Here is a 23253-nt window from a genome sequence, read left to right as displayed (position 1 = left end):
TAATGATTTGAAGAAATCTCCAATAAGTATCATTGAATGAAGGAAAAAAAAGGCATAGAATAGGGTATACAGTGCACCACTTTGTGTGTGTGTGTGTGTGTGTGTAAGGAAAGGGGAAAAAATATAAACAGATATTTGTATTGGCCTTTATTCACACACAGAAACACAGAGGATAAATAATACACAAATAAAAATGGAATATTAGCTACCTGTTGCTATGAAACAAGTTATACCAAAACTTAGCAGCTTAAAGCAACATGTATTATCTCACACAGTTTCTGAGGTTGTGGAATCCAGGAGTGGCTCAGCTGGGAGGTTCTGGCTCAGAGTCTCTCAAGAAGCTGCAGTTGAGCTGTCCCCTGGGGCTGCATTGATCTCAAGGCTCGACTGGAGCTGGAGGATCTGCTTCTGACCTCACTCATGTATTCCCTGGCCTCAGTTCCTCCCTGGTTGTTGGCTGAAGGCTTCAGTTCCTCACCATGTGGGCCTCTCCACAGGGTTGCTCCCGACATGGCTTCCCCCAGAGTGAGTGATTCAAGAAGTGAGAGAGAGCTCCCAAGAGAGCAGCCACAGTGTCTCTGATAACGTAACTGGAGAAGTGACCTCCTTATTATTTCCATATGCTATTGGTCACACAGACCAACAATGAAGGAGGGACTACACGTGTGTGAATTCAGGAGATGGGGATTGCTGGGGGCCGCCCTGGAGGCTGCCCACCACCCGTTCCTGATGGGAAGTGGAGGTAGGGGATGGGTGGAAGGGCAAGAGTAGGAGCCAAACTTCTTAACGTACGTCTTTTCGTATTGTTCTGATTTTTAAACCATGTAAAAACCTTTTACCTATTCTAAAAATAGAATAAACTTTAAACAAAAAAACTTACAAAAGTATTCCTCTTGCTCACCTTTGACAGACTACAGCATTATTTTTAAAGGCTGCACCATGATTCATTTAACCAGTTTCTTTTCTTTTTTCTTTCTTTTTTTTTTTTTTTGCGGTACGCGGGCCTCTCACTGTTGTGGCCTCTCCCGTTGCGGAGCACAGGCTCCGGACGCGCAGGCGCAGCGGCCATGGCTCACGGGCCTAGCCGCTCCGCGGCATGTGGGATCTTCCCGGACCGGGGCACGAACCCGTGTCCCCTGCATCGGCAGGCGGACTCTTAACCACTGCGCCACCAGGGAAGCCCCTTTTTTTTAAAAAAATAAATTTATTTATTTGGCTGTGTTGGGTCTTCGTTGCTGCGCGCAGGCTTTCTCTAGTTGTGGCGAGCAGGGGCTACTCTTTGTTGCGGTGCGCGGGCTTCTCATTGTGGTGGCTTCTCTTGTTGCGAAGCACAGACTCTAGGCACGCGGGCTCAGTAGTCGTGGCGCAAGGGCTGAGTTGCTCCACGGCATGTGGGATCTTCCTGGACCAGGGATCAAACCTGTGTCCCCTGCATTGGCAGGGGGATTCTTAACCACTGCGCCACCAGGGAAGTCCCCTAGCCAGTTTCTTATTGGAAGGGCATTTAGGTGGTTCCTAGGCTTTGCTATTACAAACATTATGGCAATGGATATTCGTGTACCTGTAGTTTTGCATACAATGTGAAAGCATGTCTGAAAGATAAACGTCTAGAAGTGGAATTGCCTACTTAAAGGGAATGAACACTTACAACTGGATACGTGTTTCCAAACTGTCCTCCAAGGAGGTTGCATCAATCACGTAATATAATCTCTATTTCTGGGGGTCCAGGGTGCCGCCTGGGCTTCTGGATGTTTTAAAAGCCCCACAGATGATTCCAGTAAACCACCAGGGGTGAGATGCTGGCACTGGACCCAGAACTTATATTCAGAGACCTTCCCAAGTGTCCAGACGATTCTGCACCTCCACCATCATGAACCACACGCTATCGTCTTTCTCTTGGGCTATTATTATTACATCGTCCACTAACGGGGTCTCCACAAACCTACTTCCGCCCCCTCCAGCCCATCCTCCCCGATTCAGCCCAAGTCCTCTTTCCAAAATGTGAATCTGCTCCCATCACTCCCTCCCTCTGCCTGAGATCTTTTAACGCGTCCAAGAGTCTGGATAAGACATAGACTCGTCGGTGAGGTTCGCGGGACCTGCCCTGCTGCGTCCTCTCATCCACGCTCCCCCAACTCTGAGTGCTTTCTTTCAGAACCTCAGTACCAAGCCAGAAGCTCTCCCCGCACAGGGCTCTGCACAGCCGTTCCCCTGCCTCTCCTTCGTCCGCCACCTCCTCCAGAAGTCTTCCCAGACCCCGCCCCCCCGCATAGGGCCCAAAGCACCAGGCATCTGCCCCCTCTGGTAACATCACAGCTGTCACTGAACAGTTAGTTATGTGGTGGCTTTGGATCTGTGCCCACCTCCTCACTGGACCACGCTCCCACGGGCTCTGACCTCCAGGGGACCACGGGCTGCATCTGCCCTCCTCTCTGTGGACCTAACTTAATGCTTGGCCCACGACAGGTCCTCGGCAAAGGCCTGCTGAGTACAAGGAAACATTTCCTCAGTTTTCTACTCTGAAAACCGAGGGTAACTAGATCCACCGCCCAGGGGTTTTGTGCTGGTGTTTTAAATCAGACCCCATGCGGTGGGGATGCTGGCGGTCAGCTGGGCTCCCCTTTCTCTCCCACGTACCAGCCTTGCGGAACGCAATTCATATTTGTTCAGCAAAATGTCCACTTTCTGCACATCAGGGACATTCCGGTCACTCATAATTAAAGAACTACACGTGGTAACTCCCCGACCACAGGCTCTAGCTGCCCTCCAGTCACCAAGTCTGGAAACCAGCTTGGAGTCAGCTTCTCCCCAGAGCCAAAGGTACTCCCACTAGGAAAGCACTTCAGTGGTTCCCTAACAGGCAAAGAGAGCCACCATCCCTGACTCACGATCATGGGGTGCCTTCAGCCTGGGGAGAACGGTGGGCACCCCGACGAGAATTCATTCATTCAGCAAGTGTTAACGGAGCACTTACTCTGCCAGGCTCTACCCTCATTCTCGGGCTGGAAGGGACCTTGGGGATGAACTGATCCAACTCCTTCCTTTAGAGTCCAGGAAACTGATGGCCACAGAGAGGAAGTGACTTTCGCAAGGCCCCTTACCCTGCAGAGATGATTAGTGTCAGCTGTGCTGGGGGCAGAGGCGTGATTAGATCACAAGTCTATCACCTCCAGGTTCCCTGGTCCAGCTGCACATCCAGTGGTCATCCTAGCCCAGCAGGGTCAGCAGAGTCTGCTCAGATAGGCTGGTAGATTCTCAGAAGACAAACTAAAATGGTTTTCTCAAGGGAGGCTGGGTCTCTAAATAGTTTAATGTAACTCTAAATGTTGCAGGTGATTTGTCTCAGCGGCTTCTCCAGGCTCACCTCTCTCCAGTCTCCCTCTCACACTCAGCACTCAATACTTAGTACTGAGTACTCAATGTTTTGTACTCAGCTTCCTTCAGTTCACTCTCTGGACCCTGGGCTCCCATGTGCTATTTCCTATTCCTGGGAAGACTGCTCCCCTCCGTTTTAGTCCTTTCGGGTTGCTATGACAAAATACCACAGACCGAGTGGCTTATAAACAATAGAAATGTATTGCTTACAGTTCTGGAAGCTGGAAGTCTGAGATCAGGGTACCTGCATGGCGGGGTGAGAGCCCTCCTCCAGGTCACAGACTTCCTGTATTCTCACATGGTAAAAGGGGCTGGAGAGCTCTGTGGGCACAAATCCCATTCATAAGGGCTCCACCCTCATGACCTAATCACCTTCCAAAGGCTCCACCTCCTAACACCATCACCTTGGGGGTCAGACTCTCAACATATGAATTTGGGGAGGACACAAACATTCAGTCCATAACACCCTCTATCTCTGGCTAGCTCCCTCCATCAATCTCTAGGTGTTGGATCAAACATCTCTTTCTCAGGAGACCTTCTCTAGACTAGGTGAGGGTCGCCCTGCCACACGCCCCTGTGACAGCTCTTCTTCCCATATCATGACTCTCATCACACAGAATGGATGATCCATCTTTAATATCCTTCCTCTCTGAGAAACTTTAAACACTGTCAGGGCAGAAACTGAACCTTCATCAACCCCAGGGGTGCCCAGTGCCCAGCACAATATGACCAGCACAAAAATGCAGGTACATGGTAAATACTTGTGGAGACTGAGAATCAATGAACCAAGAGTTTAAGGAAGTACCTAGACTCAAATCCAGAGATGAGAGTGAGGACAGACTTGATTGGGAACCATCACTTAAGCGAAATGGATGAGAGGACTTAGGAGAAATCTCAGGGTGCAGGAAGAAAACATTTTCCCTCTAAAAGAAGGATCCTCTTTTTTTTTAAATGTAAGGAGGCAGGTCTACACATTAATTAAACCCTCATCGCGAATGGGGTCTGCAATTTGTGATCAAGGTGAGCAGAAGTTTCAGGACATAGCACAGGTTTTTAGGGCCCGTGTCTAACAGCCCCATACACTGATACAGCCTGCGCTCCTCACATCTGGATTCCACATGCACGTGACTCATGGTGACTCATGCACGTCTGTGGTGCAGTAGTCATGGGGTGATGTGTTCTGAGGACTCGCACCTCTGTGGCAATGACAAACAGCAATCCTGTGTCTGGGGCTCCATGTAGGAGGTTATTAAAACCAACCCCAACCCCCAGAGGGAGATAGCCACAGTGGCCACCTGCCAAGAGGGTAACCAAGGCCGAGAGATAGAATTACACCATTATTGGCTTTTTAAAATAATAAAACTAGGAGCAGCCATTCGTTTGCTAACTCTGTGTAGGCTTTTTCTCAGAGAGACCAGAAGCAGCTGAACTGAGATGTACTTTTAAAGGGCATCTCACACTGGGTAAGAGATCCTGAAGTCAGGAGACCCCAGTTCTAGTCCTGACTCTGTCACTGACCCCCAGAGCCAGCTTGAGGGCACTGGTTTTCTCCCTGTGCCTGTTTCCCACAAAAGAAAGGAAAGATCTTTAAGTTTCCTTCTGTTCCGTTAAACCTCTAATGTGAATACACGAGGGTAAAGGTGGTCTTTTGCCTTAACTCTCTGTGATGGACTGAATTGTGTTTCCCCCCATATTAATATGTTGAAGCCCTAACTCCCAGTGTGCTGGTATTTGGAGGTGGGGCCTTTGGGAGGTGATTAGGGTTAGTTGAGGTCATGAGGCCGTGGCCCCCAAGATGGGATTAGTGCCCTTCTAAGAAGAGACAAAAGACAGCTTATTCTCTCTCTCTCTGTCATGGGAGGACACAGCAAGAAGGCATCCATCTGCAAGCCAAGAGGAGGGTTCTCACCAGAACCTAACCATACTGGCGCCTTGATCTTGGACCTCCAGTCTACAGAACTGTGAGACAATACATTTCTGCTGTTTAAGCCACCCAGCCTACAGTATGTCATGATGGCAGCCTAAGCAGACTAATACACTCCCCTTGCCCTGCTCAGAGTTGCTTCTGTCCTTCAAAGTCAAGCTGGGGGGCATCAGGTGGGAAAAGGCCTTTACATTTGCACACCCACCTCTGGTGGCCAGAGTAGGAGTATCCGCACCCGAAATTCCCAGTGCCCTATGCTTGTGGCTCAGATCCCCATCAGCACCCTCCACTTGCTAGAAGAAGGTAGTCCCTGGGTTCCTGAGTCTGACTCCTCCCAGGGTGGTCCATCTCTGGAGCCCCACAAGGGGGGCAGGCCTGGTCCTGGGAGTGGGTCTCCAGGCAGCAAGGCAAGGATGCCACCTCGGCCCTCTCCTCAGCGTTGGGCAGTCCAGCAGTGGGAAGCAAGACCATAACAAGAGTACCTTACGGTTTATGGCAATTGACAAGTTTCCCAATGAATGTCTCTCCCTGTGCCACACAGAGACCCTGAGAGAGAGGCAGAAATGATCATTCCCAGTTTACATATGAACAATCAGATCCAGAGAGGTCAATTCCCTTGCCCAGCATGGGGGCTACGGGATTTAAACCCAGTCTTTGGGCTCTCAGTTCAGTGTTCTTTCTACTCTGCCACGCTGGTTCTAGATCTGGGCACAGACAGCCACAGAGTGAGATGGGGCCACGAGAGGTCCTAGTGGAGCCTGCCTGCAGTGGGCGGGGCAGAGCTGCTCCCAGCAGGCGAGAGGGGCAGGAAGCTCCCCATGGGGGTGATGCTGGCCCTGGGCTGGGTTTCCGCCAGCAGGGTGGGATAGGGACGTTGTCCTAAGTGGAGCCAGGATGGGCTGGAGGTACAGGGCTTACTCAGAGGATAGGGGAGCTGCCCCCATAAGACCTGGAGGGAGCAGGGAAGACCTGGGTGCGGCTCAGGAGGGGGGGAAGGGGTTCTCCATCACTGCCAAATCAAGGCACTCGACTGGAAACTGGGGGAGACAGTGGAGAGCCACTGAAGGCTACTGGGCAGGGGTGGACCCTGTGCCAGGTGCCACAGGGTGAAAAGACTGGTGGTCTCTGTCCATTCACTCTCTCATTCATTGAACTTTACAGAGCATCTCCTGTGGGCCAGGCCTGGAACCCAGGCTCCGAATAAGATCCAGTCTCTAACCTCCAGGAGCTCGCAGGGCAGTGGGCTGTGTGTTCCATGCACATCTAGCCTATAGAGTCTTTCCTGGTGCTGGGATGCCCTTGTACTAGGTCTATCTCAGGGAAATTTCCAGGAGGTAGAGATGGGAGGAGTCCTCTCAGCTGCAGCTTGTAGAAGAGACTCCCCCGTTCCTCTCCCCACCTTACCCCCCAGTCTGTGGAAGAACCCTCCAAGGCAAGGAAGGCTCCTATGGGCAACCACAGCCTGGGGGCCAGGGGACCTAGAGGAAGGGAGGATGGGCATCACGCTCGAGGCCAGAGAGCCCAAGGGTGCCTGCAGGGCTGTAGGCATAACCGTGTCTACTTCCTTCCCGGGCCCTTGGAAACTGGGCCTGCTCTTCATGCTTCAGAGAACCTTCCATAAAGCGAGTGCAGTGTTCTTCAGGACACCTGCTATCAAGGCTCTAAGTGGAGGCTGCCTTTATGAAGGGCCAAGGACACCCTTAGCTCCTGAGCCAGGCCTGGCTGAACCCAGCTGCCTCCCCATCCAGAGCCCAGCACAATTTACAAAACAAGATGCAGTCATGGCATCAGGCTCTTTGTGATCTGGCGTGGAGCCGGGAAACATACATCCCAACCCCAGTTAACTACGGCCACACCGAAAACACGGCCCATTATTTCAGGACAGGGCAGCTAGACTGAATCGTCCTTGGGCAGACAGAGAGTCTTCAATGAGGGGACGAGCTCAACAGATATGTATGGGTAAAATGCATCTCTTACATACCACCATTGCCTCAGGATGGGATAACTCTAACCCATCTGATCATCTCACGTCTCATACGGACACACCATATATAAATAAATACTTATCAAAATTCACTTCTAATGGCATTGTTGAACATTTACTCATGTGGATGATATCACTGTATCGTTAGTTACAAACACTATAAATGAGAAAATGGGCAACATTTAAAAGGGTCAGTGGCCGTAACAGATGTGGATGTAGGGAGGGAGGGAGACGGGCACGCGACTGTAAGGAAAGGAGTAGCATTTGTTTGGAAGGGCCATGAGCATTTCGTAGAAGTCCTGCAACTCTCTTACAGTCAGCTCTTGGCCCTCACAGTAATGGGGAGGACCAAAGAAAGGCATGAATAATCTAAGATGATGAGAATTAAAACAAACCAGTTCAAAGGTGTGCTTCTGGCTTTGGCATGCAGTCCAAGGTAGATACAATTCGACACACCCACCCTCTTTCTGCACCCCCATACCCAGTCCGTCCCTGTGCCGGCCGTGCTGGCCGTGCTGGCCAGAGCAGCGGGCTGCGAGGCAGCTGGGCAGGCAGCCACAAGCAAGCCATAAGACTCAAGACTCCATCCCGAATGGGGGCAACACTTTCTCACGGGCTGCAGAGTTAGAGAGGCACAGCCAGCTGTGCAATGGGCTCACCTGCCCAAGAGAACAGACGATATAAAACGGTGGACAAGTTGTGGCCACAACTGTATCAGGGGTCAGGGGAGTCGGCCCTATAACCAGAAAGACCAGCAGGACAGCCAAGGAACATTACGATCCTTTCCCTCCACTTCTGATCCCTTCTCTCAAAAGGACTATTTTTTTAATCTTTATCTAGGCCGACTTGGAAACAGGATCGCAGGGCAGAAAACACAGCATTCTTGAGTGAAGAAGAGAAGAATATCTGGGAGTCTTTTTTTTTTTTTTTAAGTAATGGAGACAGAAATTGGGGCCAGCTGCAGGGAAGTATGTACCCAGGAAACATCACCATCTGCTGCCAGATTATCCGGATTGGGGCTGAGGTTCTCAGCAGCTTCCCCTTCTCCCAGAGCTGACTTTGGAGTCACATAGCCCAGAGTTTGAACCCATCACTTAATAGCTGGTAACCTTAGGCTCTTTACTTCATCTGAGCTGCAGTGACCTCATCGGAAGATGGGGATTCCACGGGGCGGCGGCCGGACAAAGCATGTGGTCAGCACAGGGCCCCGCCTGAAGTCCCCAGTCAGTAATGCGTCCGCATGTACCAGCTCCAAAATGACCGCGAGGCAGACAGGAATAGGGAACAGCTGTCTCAGGGAGTGGGGAAAGGAGCTCGGGGCCGGGGGAGCAGCAGCCACCGGCGCTGAAGTCTCTGGGAGAGGCCTTCACGCACTTTCACCCACGAAACCCGGGGTGCGGACACACCGGGGGTCCCGGTCCTCACTGCCCCCCCCCCCCCCACGATCGCCTGTGCCGAGTCCCGCTCGTCCGACCTCGGAACACTCACTGGCACAGGTCTTGCCGTCACTGCGGAGCACGTGTTCCTCGGGACACTGGCAGGCGAAGGATCTGTCGGTGTTGACGCAGGAGTATTCGCAGCCGTGGTCACTCAGCAAACAATAATCCGCTCCTGCAAAACCCAACAGCCCGGTGAGAGGTCCTCGAGGCTCCTGGGCTACTGAGCATGGGAATCAAGTGACTGTCGTGCTTACACCACGCCCCCACCTCCGCCCCAGGTTCTGCACCGGGAAGACACGCAGTCCCCAGGAGACACCCCTACGATCTCCAGGGTGCCAAGAGCAGGGGACAGAGGGGGCCTGCTGTCCTGTGCCGTCGTCACAGTTTTCACGCCTGTTGCGAAAACCTCTGCCCTGTAAGAGAAGCGCGACGGGGACTCACGGGAGCAGGTCTTGAGGTCCTCGTTGATGAGGAAGCCTTCCGAGCACTGGCACACGAAGGAGTCCCCGGTGTTGAGGCACAGCTGCTCACAGCCGTGGTCCTGCTCGGCGCAGTGATCCACCCCTGAGGCAATCACACGAAAACAGCGTAACCGGAATAAAGACGCAGACCTACTAGAGATCGGACTTGAGGATACGGGGAGGGGGAAGGGTAAGCTGGGACGAAGTGAGAGAGTGGCACGGACATATATACACTACCAAACGTAAAATAGATAGCTAGTGGGAAGCAGCCACATAACACAGGGAGATCAGTTCGGTGCTTTGTGACCGCCTAGAGTGGTGGGATAGGGAGGGTGGGAGGGAGACGCAAGAGGGAGGGGATATGGGGATATATGTGTATGTATAGCTGATTCACTTTGTTATAAAGCAGAAACTAACGCACCATTGTAAAGCAATTATACTCCAATAAAGATGTTAAAAAAAAAAAACCGTAACCAAGCGCGCTGCGCCCACCAGCGAGGGGGCATTAAAAATCAAAACCACCTCCCAGGGAGCCCCTGCTGGGCTATTTCACTTCAAAAAGAGTGACGTGGAAGGTTTCATTCTACCCTGTGCCACTGGCCTTGTTCGTTTTTCTTCGCATTTCTTTGAGGAGTAACGTGCATACGACTCCTGTCAGGGGTGGTCATGACAGCAGCCCTCTGTGCCAGGCCTGGGCACGCATCACCTGCCATGCCGGGGCAACGCTGAGAGCAGGTGCCTTCCCCACTGTCACAGAGAGGAGAGCCAGGCTCAGGAAAGTCGAGCTGCTGAGCCCACAGCCCGCAGCTGACAGACAGTGCGTCAGAATGAGGGCTCCGCACGCAACGACTTGGGCTCAGACCCCACGTTCGCCGCTTCCCAGGCGCGGGTTGCTGGGCCGTCATCTGGCCTCTCTGCCGTCACCTCATGACTTGAGAAATGGGGTTGACGATTACTTTCTTAGAGGAACGTGGTGAGAGGAGGTGATTCATCTACAGCCCTCAGAACAGTGGCTGGCATACAGTAATTACTTCCTGAACGCTCATTATTACTGGTACATTGCTGGGGAAGACTTAATTGTATAGTTTCTTTATATCTGAAAATGACAAAGTGTTGTCACCTCCCATAACCAGGACACCCAGATTCAGAAAACAAACCAAAGCCAAGGCCTGCGTGCGTGGCTGATCCTGGCACCGGGGCCCTGAACAGCTGGCTCCGCTAGGATAACAGACACACAGCTGCGGTGAACGGCTCCCACAGGACAGCCCTGCAGGCTGCCTCCCAGATTTCCTCGATGGAGGAAACGCACACCCGGAGACTGGAGGGACACTGGAGGCCTTGTGCAGGGCCACCAGGGGGGCCTCTTTGACTCCCACAGGGCCTGGGACTGGTACCTTCTGGAACATGCCACCAGTGGATCTGCCTACTGCAAACACTTGCAGGATCTCAGGAGCCAGAGGCCTGTATTCACATCTCAGTTATACCATCTCCCAGTCATGTGACCCCCGGGAAACTTAATCTTTTTGTGCCACAGTTTTCCCCATCTTTAAACAGGGATAAGAATGTCGATGCTTCATAAGGCTCCGGTGCAGGTCAAGTGAGCGAGTGCCCGGAAAGTGCTCACGGCCGTGCCTGCACAGAGCAGGTGCCTTGTAAGGGCTTCCTGTCATGACGGCCTGGGGGCTCCCTGAGCCCCCATGGGGAAGAGGATACCATGCCTTTCTCTGGGGACCCCTGGGAAGAAATGGCTTGGTTTATACTTTCTTGAAGCTGACGAGATGGTCCTTCTTACTAGATCCCAGAGAGAAAGGAGGCAGGTCATGGCCCCTGGGGCTCTAGGTGGGCTCATCCAGGTCATGCCAAGCCTGCCCTGGGATACCTTCCAGAGCTGTCAGCTGGCGGACCCCGCACTCCTGGAAGAAGGCAGACTGTACACAGATCCATCTTCACCAGGGCATCTTCTTGAAGAGTGGAAGCACTCTTCCTCACCACTGGCTTCTCATAAGGACTCAGAGACTTCCAGAGGCAAATGCAGAGCAGTGCCAACTTTCTGGTTCAAAAATTCTTTGATTTCCGAGATCGATCCTTAGAAAGCCTAATCGAGGCACTTTGTTCCCTCTGGAGACGGACGGGGCGCTAGCTTTCCTGAGGACTGCTCTCTATCTAATACTTCATCTGTGAAACTTCCCCTCCGGGCAGTTTAAGGTCCGAGTGCTGAACAGCTGCACTGTTCTCATTCACAATCTATCTCTGTCCCCAAAGCTGGAGCAGCTGTGCGGCTTGCTGGGTGGAAAGCGACACAAAGGGCCCCTTCTATGCTGGTCACGTCACTGCACCCCTCTCCAGCGCACCAGGGTCACAGGCCTCCACCGCAGCGTCATGCGCCCCCCCAACCCCCGCTGGCCTGGACCAGTGGAGACTGTGCCTCATAAAAAACGACGGAGCCATCCAGCTGGCAAAGCCTGCACGTTTCCGCGCATTTACATCACCAAATGGAGGTTTGTTGTGCCTCTTACAAAAGAAAATTAAGAAAAGTCTTCATAAAAAGTCCCATGTTTCTCAACCCTGCCCTCAGATCAGCTCTGTGGTAGCTCAAGTTCTCTCTGAGGTCTGTCTCCTCCGTCCCATTGCCTCACCCTGGGGCCAGCACTGGTTACTCTGCCAGGCTCCATGACAATAAGGAACTATTATCTTTAACTGTATGTTTTCCTTGGGCCAGGCACAGTGCTAAGAGATGGAAATGGTCCTGATTATTCCCTTTAACAACTCTAGGAGACCAATACTATTATTATCTTCACTTTTTTAAACAGATGGGGAAGTCAAAGCTTGGAGAACTTGCCTGGGGTCACACGTCTACTATGTGGTACTAAACAATCCAATCTCTGAGGTAGGTAGCATGAGTAGTCCCATTTTACAGGTGATGAAACTGAGGCCAGGACCGTTAAGCCTGTCGGACCGTCAGGCTCACTGGAAACCCAGGGGCCTCAAAAGTGACTGGCTGCTAGCGAGCCTGGGGGCCTGTGTGTGAACCTGGCCTTCCCATCAGAGCCCCTGCCCTGGGCACACTCACGGCTGCAGGTCTTGCCATTGGGGTCCAGGGTGTAGCCCCGGTGGCAGCGGCAGTAGTAGCCCTCCTCCGTGTTGATGCATTCATGCTCGCAGCCCGGCTTGTTCAGCGCACAGTAGTTGATCCCTGAGGGGAGAAAGGGCAGACCCTACTTCAGGCTTGGGGCTTCTCCAAGGGCTGAGGTCAGCCCCTCACAGTAAATATTCAGTAAGTAAGATGCTCTATAGCAGGTGTCCCTAACCCCCGGGCCACAGACAAGTACCGGTCCGTGGCCTGTTAGGAACCGGGCCGCACAGCAGGAGGTGAGCGCCAGGCGAGTGAGCGAAGCTTCATCTGTATTTACAGCCGCTCCCCATCACTCACGTTACCGCCTGAGCTCCGCCTCCTGTCAGCACTATGGTGAGTTGTATAATTATTTCATTATATACTACAATGTGATAATCACAGAAATAAAGTGCACAATAAATGTAATGCCCTTGAATCATCCCGAAATCGTTTCCCCTCCACCCCACCACCCCCAAGTCCATGGAAAAATTGTCTTCCACAAAACCGGTCCCTGGTGCCAAAAAGGTTAGGGACTGCTGCTCTACAGGATGGAGACAACAGCTCCTGCTCTCCATGAGCTTGTCTGAAAGAAAACCTGGCACCTGCAGCGAGCCTCCGCACTCTCCAGCATAGGTCTCTTCCCCAACTGATGGCCAAAAAGCTGGTGAAATGGGTTGAGCGCCATAGTTCCCAGCCCATCTCCCCCCAAGAAAGATGGAAAAGCTGGGAAAATTCAGTCTCTTCTTACAGTTAACCTGATAACTAGGGCTCAAAACATGTAGGGACCTGCTGTTGGCAGTGACATCTGACAGCGACATGGGACAACACAAGGCAGAATACACAACAGCTGATCTTACAAGATACCCAGCTATTTAGGAGATGCAGGAAAAGGCAGTTGCCTTAAGAAGGATCCAGTGCTCAACCTGGCTCTGGGTGAGAGCATAACAGCAAAGGAATCAAGAAACTGGAGACGACGCATCTCTGATACTGGCCCAGGTAGTTGCAGGTCTGTCCTGTGGTAACATTCACCCCATCCTAGCTGTGTTTCTGCCAGCAGAGGGAAGCAGCGTCACAACCAGCAGCCAATTAGCAGTTTCATTTTCTGGTAGAAAATGCTAAAACCACAAGATAGGCCACTCCCCACCCCCCCACAACTCACACACACCGGAGAAGGTAATAGGAGAGATGGAGAACTATAATGGGAAATAAAATAAGCTTGTGGAGGGCCTCTATGAGACTGGTGTTGTGAGAAATGGTCACCAGCAACCTCAGGGGCTGAGCTGGATCCATTTAACTGCATTGTTCTTTTTCCTGGGGATGTGGCAGACATTGTTGGTTGCCTTGCCAACAACTATTACCCTGTCTTCTTGAAACCAGAATCCTGACTCCCAAGGCATGAGTCATGAGTTGTCTAAGGCAGCCTGGCAACCATGTTTTCCTTTGCCGGTGATTGGTCTAGAGCTGGGAATATGCTTAGTTCTCGCCAATGAGACATAGGAGGAATTTATTGGGGGCCCTAGGAAAGATTTCCCTTCCTGAAAAGACAAAGATGTATGAAAAGAAATGAAATGAAACCCACAGCCGAGGGACCTCAGACTATCCCTTAAAGGGTCCATGTTGTGCCCTCCCATGTGACTAGTGGGTGGAACTTTCCACGTGCACAGAGCACGAGCAGAAGTAGCTGCAGACCGAGCACAGGGAAGGAACTCCCACGACATGCAGGGGCTGGCCTGAGAGAAGAGGTCACACCACGAGGGTCATGGACCCCTTGGCACTCTCTCTGTACCTCATCCCTTCCGCATGACGGAGGCAGAATATTGTTAGCTGTGCGTGATTTCTCAGCTCATCAACAGCCTTACCTGTGCAGAACAGACTGAATGCCAGGCAACAAGCAAAGAGCTTCAGTGAAGAATAACAGGCCCGGCGATAAAACTCCGGCCACAGACACACAGACAAACAAAAAGCCAAGCAAACAGACACAGAACACAAAGGGTCCCACAGTTCGGGGCCACATAGTGTAGGGCCTGCAAATCCTACACTTAATTACACCAGTAGAGAAAAGTGAAATTATTTTCAGTAAACACTGTTTTTAAAAGCCAGCATTCAGCCACTATGGAAAACAGTATAGAGGTTCTTCAAAAAAATTAAACATAGAATTACATGTGATCCAGTAATTCCACTTCTGGGTTTGTACCCAAAAGAACTGAAAGCAGGGACTTGAACAGTACTTGTATATCCATGTTCATAGCAGCATTATTCACAATGGCCAAAAGATGGAAGCAACCCAGGTGCCTATTGGCAGATGAATGGATAAACAAAATGTGGTATATACGTAATGTGGAATTTTTTTTTTTGCAGAATTTTATTTAAAATTTTTTAATAGATCTTTTTTTTTTTTTTTTTTTTTTTTTTTTTTTTTTTGCTGTACGCGGGCCTCTCACTGCTGTGGCCCCTCCCGTTGCGGAGCACAGGCTCCGGACACACAGGCTCCGCGGCCATGGCTCGCGGGCCCAGCCGCTCCGCGGCATGTGGGATCCTCCGGGATCGGGGCACGAACCCGTGTCCCCTGCATCGGCAGGCGGACTCTCAACCACTGCGCCACCAGGGAGGCCCTTAATAGATCTTTATTGGAGTATAATTGCTTCACAATACTGTGTTAGTTTCGGTTGCACAACAAAGCGAATCAGCCATATGCATACACATGTCCCCATATCCCCTCCCTCTTGAGCCTCCCTCCACCCTCCCTATCCAACCCCTCTAGGTCATCGCAAAGCACGGAGCCCATCTCCCTGTACTTTGCTGCTGCTTCCCACTAGCTATATCTAGTTTACATTTGGTATAGTGTATATCTGTTGATGCTACTCTCACTTCGTCCCAGCCTCACCCTCCCACCCGATGTCCTCAAGTCCATTCTCTATGTCTACCTCTTTATTCCTGTCCTGCAACTAGGTACATCAGTACCAATTTTCTTTTCTTTTTTTTTTTTTTTCCAGATTCCATGTACATGCGTTAGCACACGGTATTTGTTTTTCTCTTTCTGACTTACTTCACTCTGTAGGACAGTCTCTAGGTCCATCCACCTCACTACACATAACTGAATTTCGTTCCCTTTTATGGCTGAGTAATATTCCATTGTACATATGTGCCACATCATCTTTATCCATTCATCTGTTGATGGACACTTAGGTTGCTCCCATGTCCTGGCTATTGTAAATAGTGCTGCAGTGAACACTGTTGTGCATGTCTCTTTTTTTTTTTTTTTTTAAAGAACTAGACAGGGTCTTTTTCTTTTTGGGGGTGGGTGGGTAGGAGTTTATTAATTAATTAATTTATTTTTGCTGTGTTGGGTCTTCGTTTCTGCGCGAGGGCTTTCTCTAGTTGTAGCAAGTGGGGGCCACTCTTCATCGCGGTGCGCGGGCCTCTCACTATCGCGGCCTCTCTTACTGCGGAGCACAAGCTCCAGACGCGCAGGCTCAGTAGTTGTGGCTCACGGGCCTAGTTGCTCCGCGGCATGTGGGATCTTCCCAGACCAGGGCTCGAACCCGTGTCCCCTGCATTAGCAGGCAGACTCTCAACCACTGCGCTATCAGGGAAGCCCTGCATGTCTCTTTTTGAATTATGGTTTTCTCAGGGTATATGCCCAGTAGTAGGTCATATGGTAGTTCTACTTTTAGTTTTTTAACCTCCACACTGTTTTCCACAGTGGTTGTATCAATTTACATTCCCACCAACAGTGCACCACACCCTTTCCAGCATTTATTGTTTCTAGCTTTTTTGATAATGGCCATTCCGACTGGCGTGAGGTGATACCTCAGTGTAGTTTTGATTTGCATTTCTTTAATAATTAGTGATGTTGAGCATCTTTTCATGTGCCTCTTGGCCATCTGTATGTCTTCCTTGGTGAAATGTCTATTTAGGTCTTCTGCCCATTTTTTAACTGGATTGTTTTCTTGATATTGAGCTCCATGAGCTGTTTATATTTTGGAGATTAATCCTTTGTCTGTTGTTTCATTTGCAAATATTTTCTCCCATTCTGAGGGTCGTCTTTTTGTCTTGTTTATGGTTTCCTTTGCTGTGCAAAAGCTTTTCAGTTTAATTAAGTCCCATTTGTTTATTTTTGTTTTTATTTCTGTTATATAATGTGGAATATTATTTAGCCTTAAAAAGGAAGGAAATTCTGACATATGCCACACATGGATCAACCCTGAAGACATTATGGTAAGCGAAACAAGCCAGTCACAGAAGGACAAATATTGTAAGATTCCACTTATATGAGATTCCTAGAGTAGGCAAAGTCATAGAGATGGAAAATAGGATGGGGGGTTGTCAGGGGCTGGGGGGAGAGAAAATCGGTACAGAGTTTCAGTTCAGAGAGATAATAAAGTTCTGCAGCTGGATGGTGGTGATGGTTGTACAACAATATGAATGTACTTAATGCCACTGAACTGTACCTGTAAAAAGGGTTACAATGGTAAATTTTGTTATGTATATATATATATATATATATTTTTTTTTTTTTTTTTTTTTTGCGGTACGCGGGCCTCTCACTGTTGTGGCCTCTCCCGTTGCGGAGCACAGGCTCCGGATGCGCAGGCTCAGCAGGCATGGCTCACAGGCCCAGCCACTCCGCGGCATGTGGGATCTTCCCGGAGCGGGGCACGAACCCGTGTCCCCTGCATTGGCAGGCGGACTCTCAACCACTGCGCCACCAGGGAAGCCCTGTTATGTATATTTTAACACAATTTTTTAAAGGGCCAACATTGTCTTTAAGAAAGATTTACACACAATAATTAAATTAAAAAACATGAAGATTCTTATTTTTTTTTTAAGATGTTGGGGGTAGGAGTCTATTAATTAATTTATTTATTTTTGCTGTGTTGGGTCTTCATTTCTGTGTGAGGGCTTTCTCTAGTTGTGGCAAGTGGGGGCCACTCTTCATCGCGATGCGTGGGCCTCTCACTATCGTGGCCTCTCTTGTTGCGGAGCACAGGCTCCAGACCCGCAGGCTCAGTCGTTGTGGCTCACGGGCCTAGTTGCTCCGTGGCATGTGGGATCCTCCCAGACCAGGACTTGAACCTGTGTCCCCTGCATTAGCAGGCAGATTCTCAACCACTGCGCCACCAGGGAAGCCCCAAAAACATGAAGATTCTTAAAGAGGTTATCACTCAGCTATCTGGCAAACAGCAATTTAAAAATGCCACTTCTCCAAATGGTACTTTACAGCAGAGGTTTAACTGTAGATCTTTGCCTTCTTTATGTGCTTCAGTCACAATTCTTCACATGTTACTTAGTCATTCACACATTTATTCATTCAATCTGTATTTATTGACTACCTACTATGCCCCCCACATCTGGTCCAGTCTCCTCCCTAACTGTGATGAGCTATACATGGGCCAGGCTTGGGTGTAGGTTTATCTGGCAAAGCCTGGAGTGTCCAATAACCCTGTGAGGTCAGATGGCAGGATTGTCAGATGACCAATTAAACAGCGCTTATGAGTGCCAACTCGCAAAGGAGCTGGAGACCTCACTGAGAAGATGAGAAATAAAAACATGAAAGATTAGTGACCCAGACAGTAAACTGTAATGCCAACTGAGTGGCACAGAGAGTAAGTTTTAGAAAAATTGCACAGGCTACAAAATGTTAAAGCAGAAAGTCGTGTTCCTTCAGTTTAGGAAATCGGGGTCCAGAGAAGCAAAGCAGCCTGTCCAAGGTCACATGGCCAGCATGAGTGACACTGCCAAGACTGGCCTTCGCGTCCCCCGGCTCAACCTGTGGCCCCCGCCCCAGCTGTTTAGAATGTGATGTCTCCAGGACTTCCCTAGTGGTCCAGTGGCTAAGACTCCACACTCCCAATTCAGGGGGCACGGGTTCGACCCCTGGTTGGGGAACTAAGGTCCTGCATGCCGCACGGTGCGGCCAAAAAAAAAAAAGAATGGGATGTCTCAGCCATGGTGCCAGCGTGAGCAATCCTGGAGTCCAGCACAAGGGTCCCACCCACCTCTGATTCCACCTTGGGGTCCCCGTCTAGACCACCAGTCCTGGTCTCTGTGTCGCTGCCTTAATGATTTATGCTTTAAGTTGATGACAGCACTTTCCAGAAAAAGAAATTATGCCTGGATTAGGAGGAAGAACAAATCCTGGCCAAGACTGTTTTCTTCAGTAGGATTCTGCCTTGAACTTTCTTTTTTTTCCAGTTTAACTGGATGACATCAAATTCCTTTGAAAAATAGATTTCTTATTAGAATTGAAAATAGTCCACATCCATCAACTGCCGATTAAATGTGAATGGCTGTACCCTGCGCTTGAGATCTTCAACGCTCTCGAGATCCTCAGATTCCTAATAAGAAACTCCAGATTTTAAGCCCCATTTCTCTGCTTCCCGATTCCATGTAATGCTCCAGAGAGAGGGTGAGCGCTCACTTTCCGTTCTGCCCTAACTGCCGGCGTGTGTCCATTAGGGCGAAGTGGCTTTCAGAGGGACCTCGGGAGTGGAGGGCTGGGTGTGTAGCAAAGACAATGGAAAAAGTAATGATGAGGCAGGATGCTGGGAGAAGGGCTGATGAGGACATTGGGTTTTAAAAAACAAATTCCATTTTTCTTGGATGAAAAGTAGGGCACCTGGCTCAAGAGGAAATGGAGCTATCACTGAATACATATGAATGAGCGTTAGGGACTCCAGCTGGGCCGCAGCCTGAGACTGGCTGTCTGCGGGCGGTGGTCACACTACTCCCAAATGGTCCCTTGCTCTGCGCTCGTCCTTCTGTTCTTGGCCTGCCTCCTCCCTTGACAACTGTGCAGGCCATGCCTTGGACTCTTCTCTTACTCCAGTGCCTCTCTAGGCAGGATGGGGAGGGAGGGGCAGAGGGCGAGGGACCCCTAGATGATTGTAAGAGATGCAGAGCTTCAAGCCAGGTCCCCTCCGCTGATGGACACATGCCCAGCTCGCTTCCTTCTCCCTCCAAAAGCGACACACCGTGAAGCCTGCAACTCCAATGAGTGTCTGAGTTGAACCAGATCTAATTATCCCCCATGTAAGGGATTTGGGTTCACAAAGGAGTCCAATGGTGAGTGCTTTTCCCTGGGTGAAGTCAGCCACTGACACTCTCACCCCTAGAAAAAGGTGTAAATAGCACAGAGAGGAGTGGCCAGGCTGACCTTTCCCACGTACTGCATGCATGTGTGGTCTAATGGAAAACTGTCCATCTGATTGTTTTCACATTCTGAACGCTCTCAGTTAAAATTCCCGTCCGATGCTTGAATGTTTCCGGGGTTTGCATCCAGGCAAGGTGGTGGGAATCATTTTTTTTTTTTTTTTTTTTGCGGTACGCGGGCCTCTCACTGTTGTGGCCTCTCCCGTTGCACAGGCTCCGGATGTGCAGGCTCAGCAGCCATGGCTCATGGGCCCAGCCGCTCCGCGGCATGTGGGATCCTCCCGGACCGGGGCACGAACCCGTGCCCCCTGCTTCGGCAAGCAGACTCTCAACCACTGCGCCACCAGGGAAGCCCTGGGAATCATTTTCTATAAGAGAGGCTCAGTTTCAAAATATGGGCTCTGCTACCCTCTGCCACCATACAAGGTTTAACACGTATTAGAGTGAGCATGTGAGTTAACATGGGCTGTAAGCAGACTGTAGCTTGTGGACTCAATTCTATAAACCACAAAGCTTTTCAAAAAAGATATATGGTAAAACTTTTGAAAATCCGGTCCTGTGATGCAGAACGCTGCTGTACTTACCACCAGGGAGAAGTGAATGAAGGGACACATATGAGAATATGTCCCTTAATGGGAGTTCCAGAGAGTTCTGTGAATGACACTGTTGGGAGAATGTGTACAATTCAGTGCGCATATGTGTGGACTAACTTCGGGAATGCTTTTTGAGAAAACACTTGTATGCCTTAAAAGGGCCATCTTTCTAACAAGATAGAGTAATTCAGACGATAGTTGCCATCTCTCCAGGATGATAAATCTCAGAGATCCATTTGCTCGTTCATTCACTAAATATTGTGTCACACCAGCATGCGCCAAACACTGAGGTGACGAGGATTCACGAGTGAGAAGAAGAGAAGAATCTCTGTCCTTGTAGACCTTGCATTCTAGCAGCCTCTCAGGGACAGATCTCTTAAAGACATCCCACTGGGGGTCCGTGCTCTAGATCCCCGGTCAAGCCCTCTGAGGTGCTAGACGACAGTATCTGAGTCACTCAGCACATCTTTAATGTCATCCTGCTCACACCAAGTACCTCTTGAATGCTGCAGGGATGCCCCAGAGTCTTCTATTTTTCCTTCCTTCATAACAAAGAGGAAAAGCTGCAACTTCCCCTTTCTTAGCAGCCATCAAGTGTCTCATCTTGTAGGACTGGAAGAAACCAGCTCCTTTTGCCTCCAACTCTGGACCCAGCCTTTTCTTTCTCAAAGTCCCAAATACTTGTTGCAGGTTGGGGGTGGGGGGGTGGGGGGTAAAAAGAAGGGAGGATGTGCCCTCATTTCAAATAGGTGGGAGCTTCAGCTTGGGCCTCGATTTCACTAAATGAATCTGATGGGCAGACCCAGTCTATGCGGTCTCTAAAAATTATCCCCATCACAGGATCAGGTGAGACAAAAGGTAAAATAAAAGGCAGAATACTGTTAGCAAACACAAATACTGAGTACAAGTGCACCTGGTTGAGATTTGCAAGGGAAAGGAAAACCAACAGGGCCATCTGAGGAACAAGCCCTTCTTCAAGACCCAGTGCAACTTACTTCTGCAGGTTTTCTGATCTGGATTCAGGGTAAAGCCTTTTAAGCAGCGGCAGGAATAGGAATCATCTGTGTTAACACACTCTTGCTGGCATCCATGGTTAGGTAAGGCACAGTAGTCTATCTCTGAAAAGAAAGAAAACTCAGAATGAGGAACAAAACTAGAAATCTAGCATAGAAAAGTCAAAGGATTTGCAGTCTTAACTTTTCCTAAACAGATACATTCCCGTGACCTCAAACACTCATGCCATAGAGGGATCTATCAGTGAAGGTATTGCCATGTTTAGGGATACGGCCCCCCAGGAAGAGAACTTTCTTGACATGTTACAAAATGCTTATGCTTTGTGAAGATGCTTTCCTTGTCTTGGTTCACGTCAGAGCCACTAAAATGAAAGTGTGTGACTGGGTGCTGTTTGTTGTGTCACAGGCTGGGAAGAGAGAGCTTAGCTGAATATTTTACTGAACTTATGCAATTAAAATAATGAAATCTTCCCCAAGTCAAACTTTAAACCACTTAACTGAGTGAAACACTGAGCCAAATAGGATAAAAATGATATCCTGGGAAAAAGAAGGCCTGGGAGTGAAAGGCATATTTTGAGGGCAAAACACCTCCCCTGTTAACGTCATTGGCCTCATCTACACTTAAATCATCTCAAGGCTTCACAGCCAGGGAATGTGATCTCTAGGTACACATTAATTTAAACCAAAATATTCAGAAACAAAGGTCACATGGAATTTTTAATAGTGAAATTTTACTTGTATAAGTATTTTTTAGATATGGATTAGGACTGTTCTACTGACAGGTCTGCACCAAGTATTTTGCTGTAGTGGAACTTGGGTGCATTGTCTAAAATGGCTTGAAATAAGTGGCCACTGATGGGGTCTTAAAAGGTGTCTTTTTGTTTTAATGAGGATTTTTATTGTTTTAAGGAATATATGAACCACATATATCATTTTCCTAATGAAGCATTTGGTATAAATGAGTTTTCCCAGCCTGTACCAAAGGAAACGAAACGAGTAAGAGAAAGGCATACAATATTCTCAAACGAAAAAATATTGAGAAAATGCCAATTCTTCCGAATTTAAAGTCATGGAAAATTTTAAACATATATAAACACATGAACTGACTAGTATAATAAATCCACGTGCATATCACTTCAAGAGAATCAATCTACAGCTGACCTTGTTTCCTGTATACTCCCATCCCCCATGCTAAGATGCCATATTACTTGAAAGCAAACCCCAGATGTTATATCATTTTGTCTATAAATATTTCATAATGTATCCCTAAAGGACTGGAACTCTTTAAAAAATATAACTGCAATACCACAATCACATATAAAGGTATTTAAAAAGACTTTTTATTTGGGAATGATTTTAAACTTACAAAAGTTGCAAACATAAAAATACAAGTAGATAGGTACAAGAAACACATATATATGCTCTACCCAGATTTATCTATTGTTAACATTTTATCCCATTTGCTTTATCATTTGCTTATCTCTCTGAATTATTTGAGGGTAAGTTACATATATCACCATCCTTTTTCCTTAAACACAGTGTGTGCTTCCTAGGAGTAGGGATATTCTCTAATATAACCACAGTGTAGCCATACTTCATAAATTTACATTTATACAAGACTTTTATTTAATCTACCATCCTTATTCTAGTCTTCTAAGTTGATCTAATAATGTTCTTTGTAGCATTTTTCATCCTCCAGTATAGGATACAATAGAGGGTCAGAGATTATATTTAATATTCATGTATGCTTAGCTTCCTTTAATCTGGAACCATGCTGTCTAATGTGGCCATTTAAATTAAAATGGAATGGAAACAACCTAAATGTCCATCAACAGATGAATGGATAAAGAAGGTGTGATGTGTGTGTGTGTATATATATATGTACACACACAGTATGAAATGTTATTCAGCCATAAAAAAGAATGAAATAATGGAATTTGCAGCAACATGCATGAACCTAGAGTTTTTTTTTTTTTTTTTTTTTCTGTGGTACGCTGGCCTCTCACTGTTGTGGCTTCTCCCGTTGTGGAGCACAGGCTCCGGACGCACAGGCTCATCGGCCATGGCTCACAGGCCCAGCCGCTCTGCAGCATGTGGGACCTTCCCGGACCAGGGCACGAACCTGTGTCCCCTGCATTGGCAGGCGGACTCTCAACCACTGCACCACCAGGGAAGCCCGAACCTAGAGCTTATCATACTA

General features: G+C 48.9%; 1 protein-coding gene across 3 annotated transcripts in view; it reads right to left on the bottom strand.

Annotated features, from left to right (window-relative positions):
• Positions 1-23253, bottom strand: part of MATN2 (matrilin 2) — a 156124-nt gene that overhangs the window by 18844 nt on the left and 114027 nt on the right. For all 3 annotated transcript variants that reach the window (XM_060115607.1, XM_060115606.1, XM_060115608.1), the window contains exons 7-10: positions 21036-21158; positions 12254-12376; positions 9164-9286; positions 8772-8894 (exon numbers count right to left, since the gene is read on the bottom strand). In XM_060115607.1, the coding sequence (XP_059971590.1) occupies positions 8772-8894; positions 9164-9286; positions 12254-12376; positions 21036-21158 (492 nt within the window). The remainder of the gene's footprint in view (positions 1-8771; positions 8895-9163; positions 9287-12253; positions 12377-21035; positions 21159-23253) is intronic.

This window comes from Mesoplodon densirostris, chromosome 13 (assembly GCF_025265405.1).
Source record: "Mesoplodon densirostris isolate mMesDen1 chromosome 13, mMesDen1 primary haplotype, whole genome shotgun sequence".
NCBI lineage: Eukaryota > Metazoa > Chordata > Mammalia > Artiodactyla > Ziphiidae > Mesoplodon > Mesoplodon densirostris.
The sequence above is the reverse complement of the archived record's forward strand: the minus strand, read 5'-3'. Positions and strand labels throughout refer to the sequence as shown.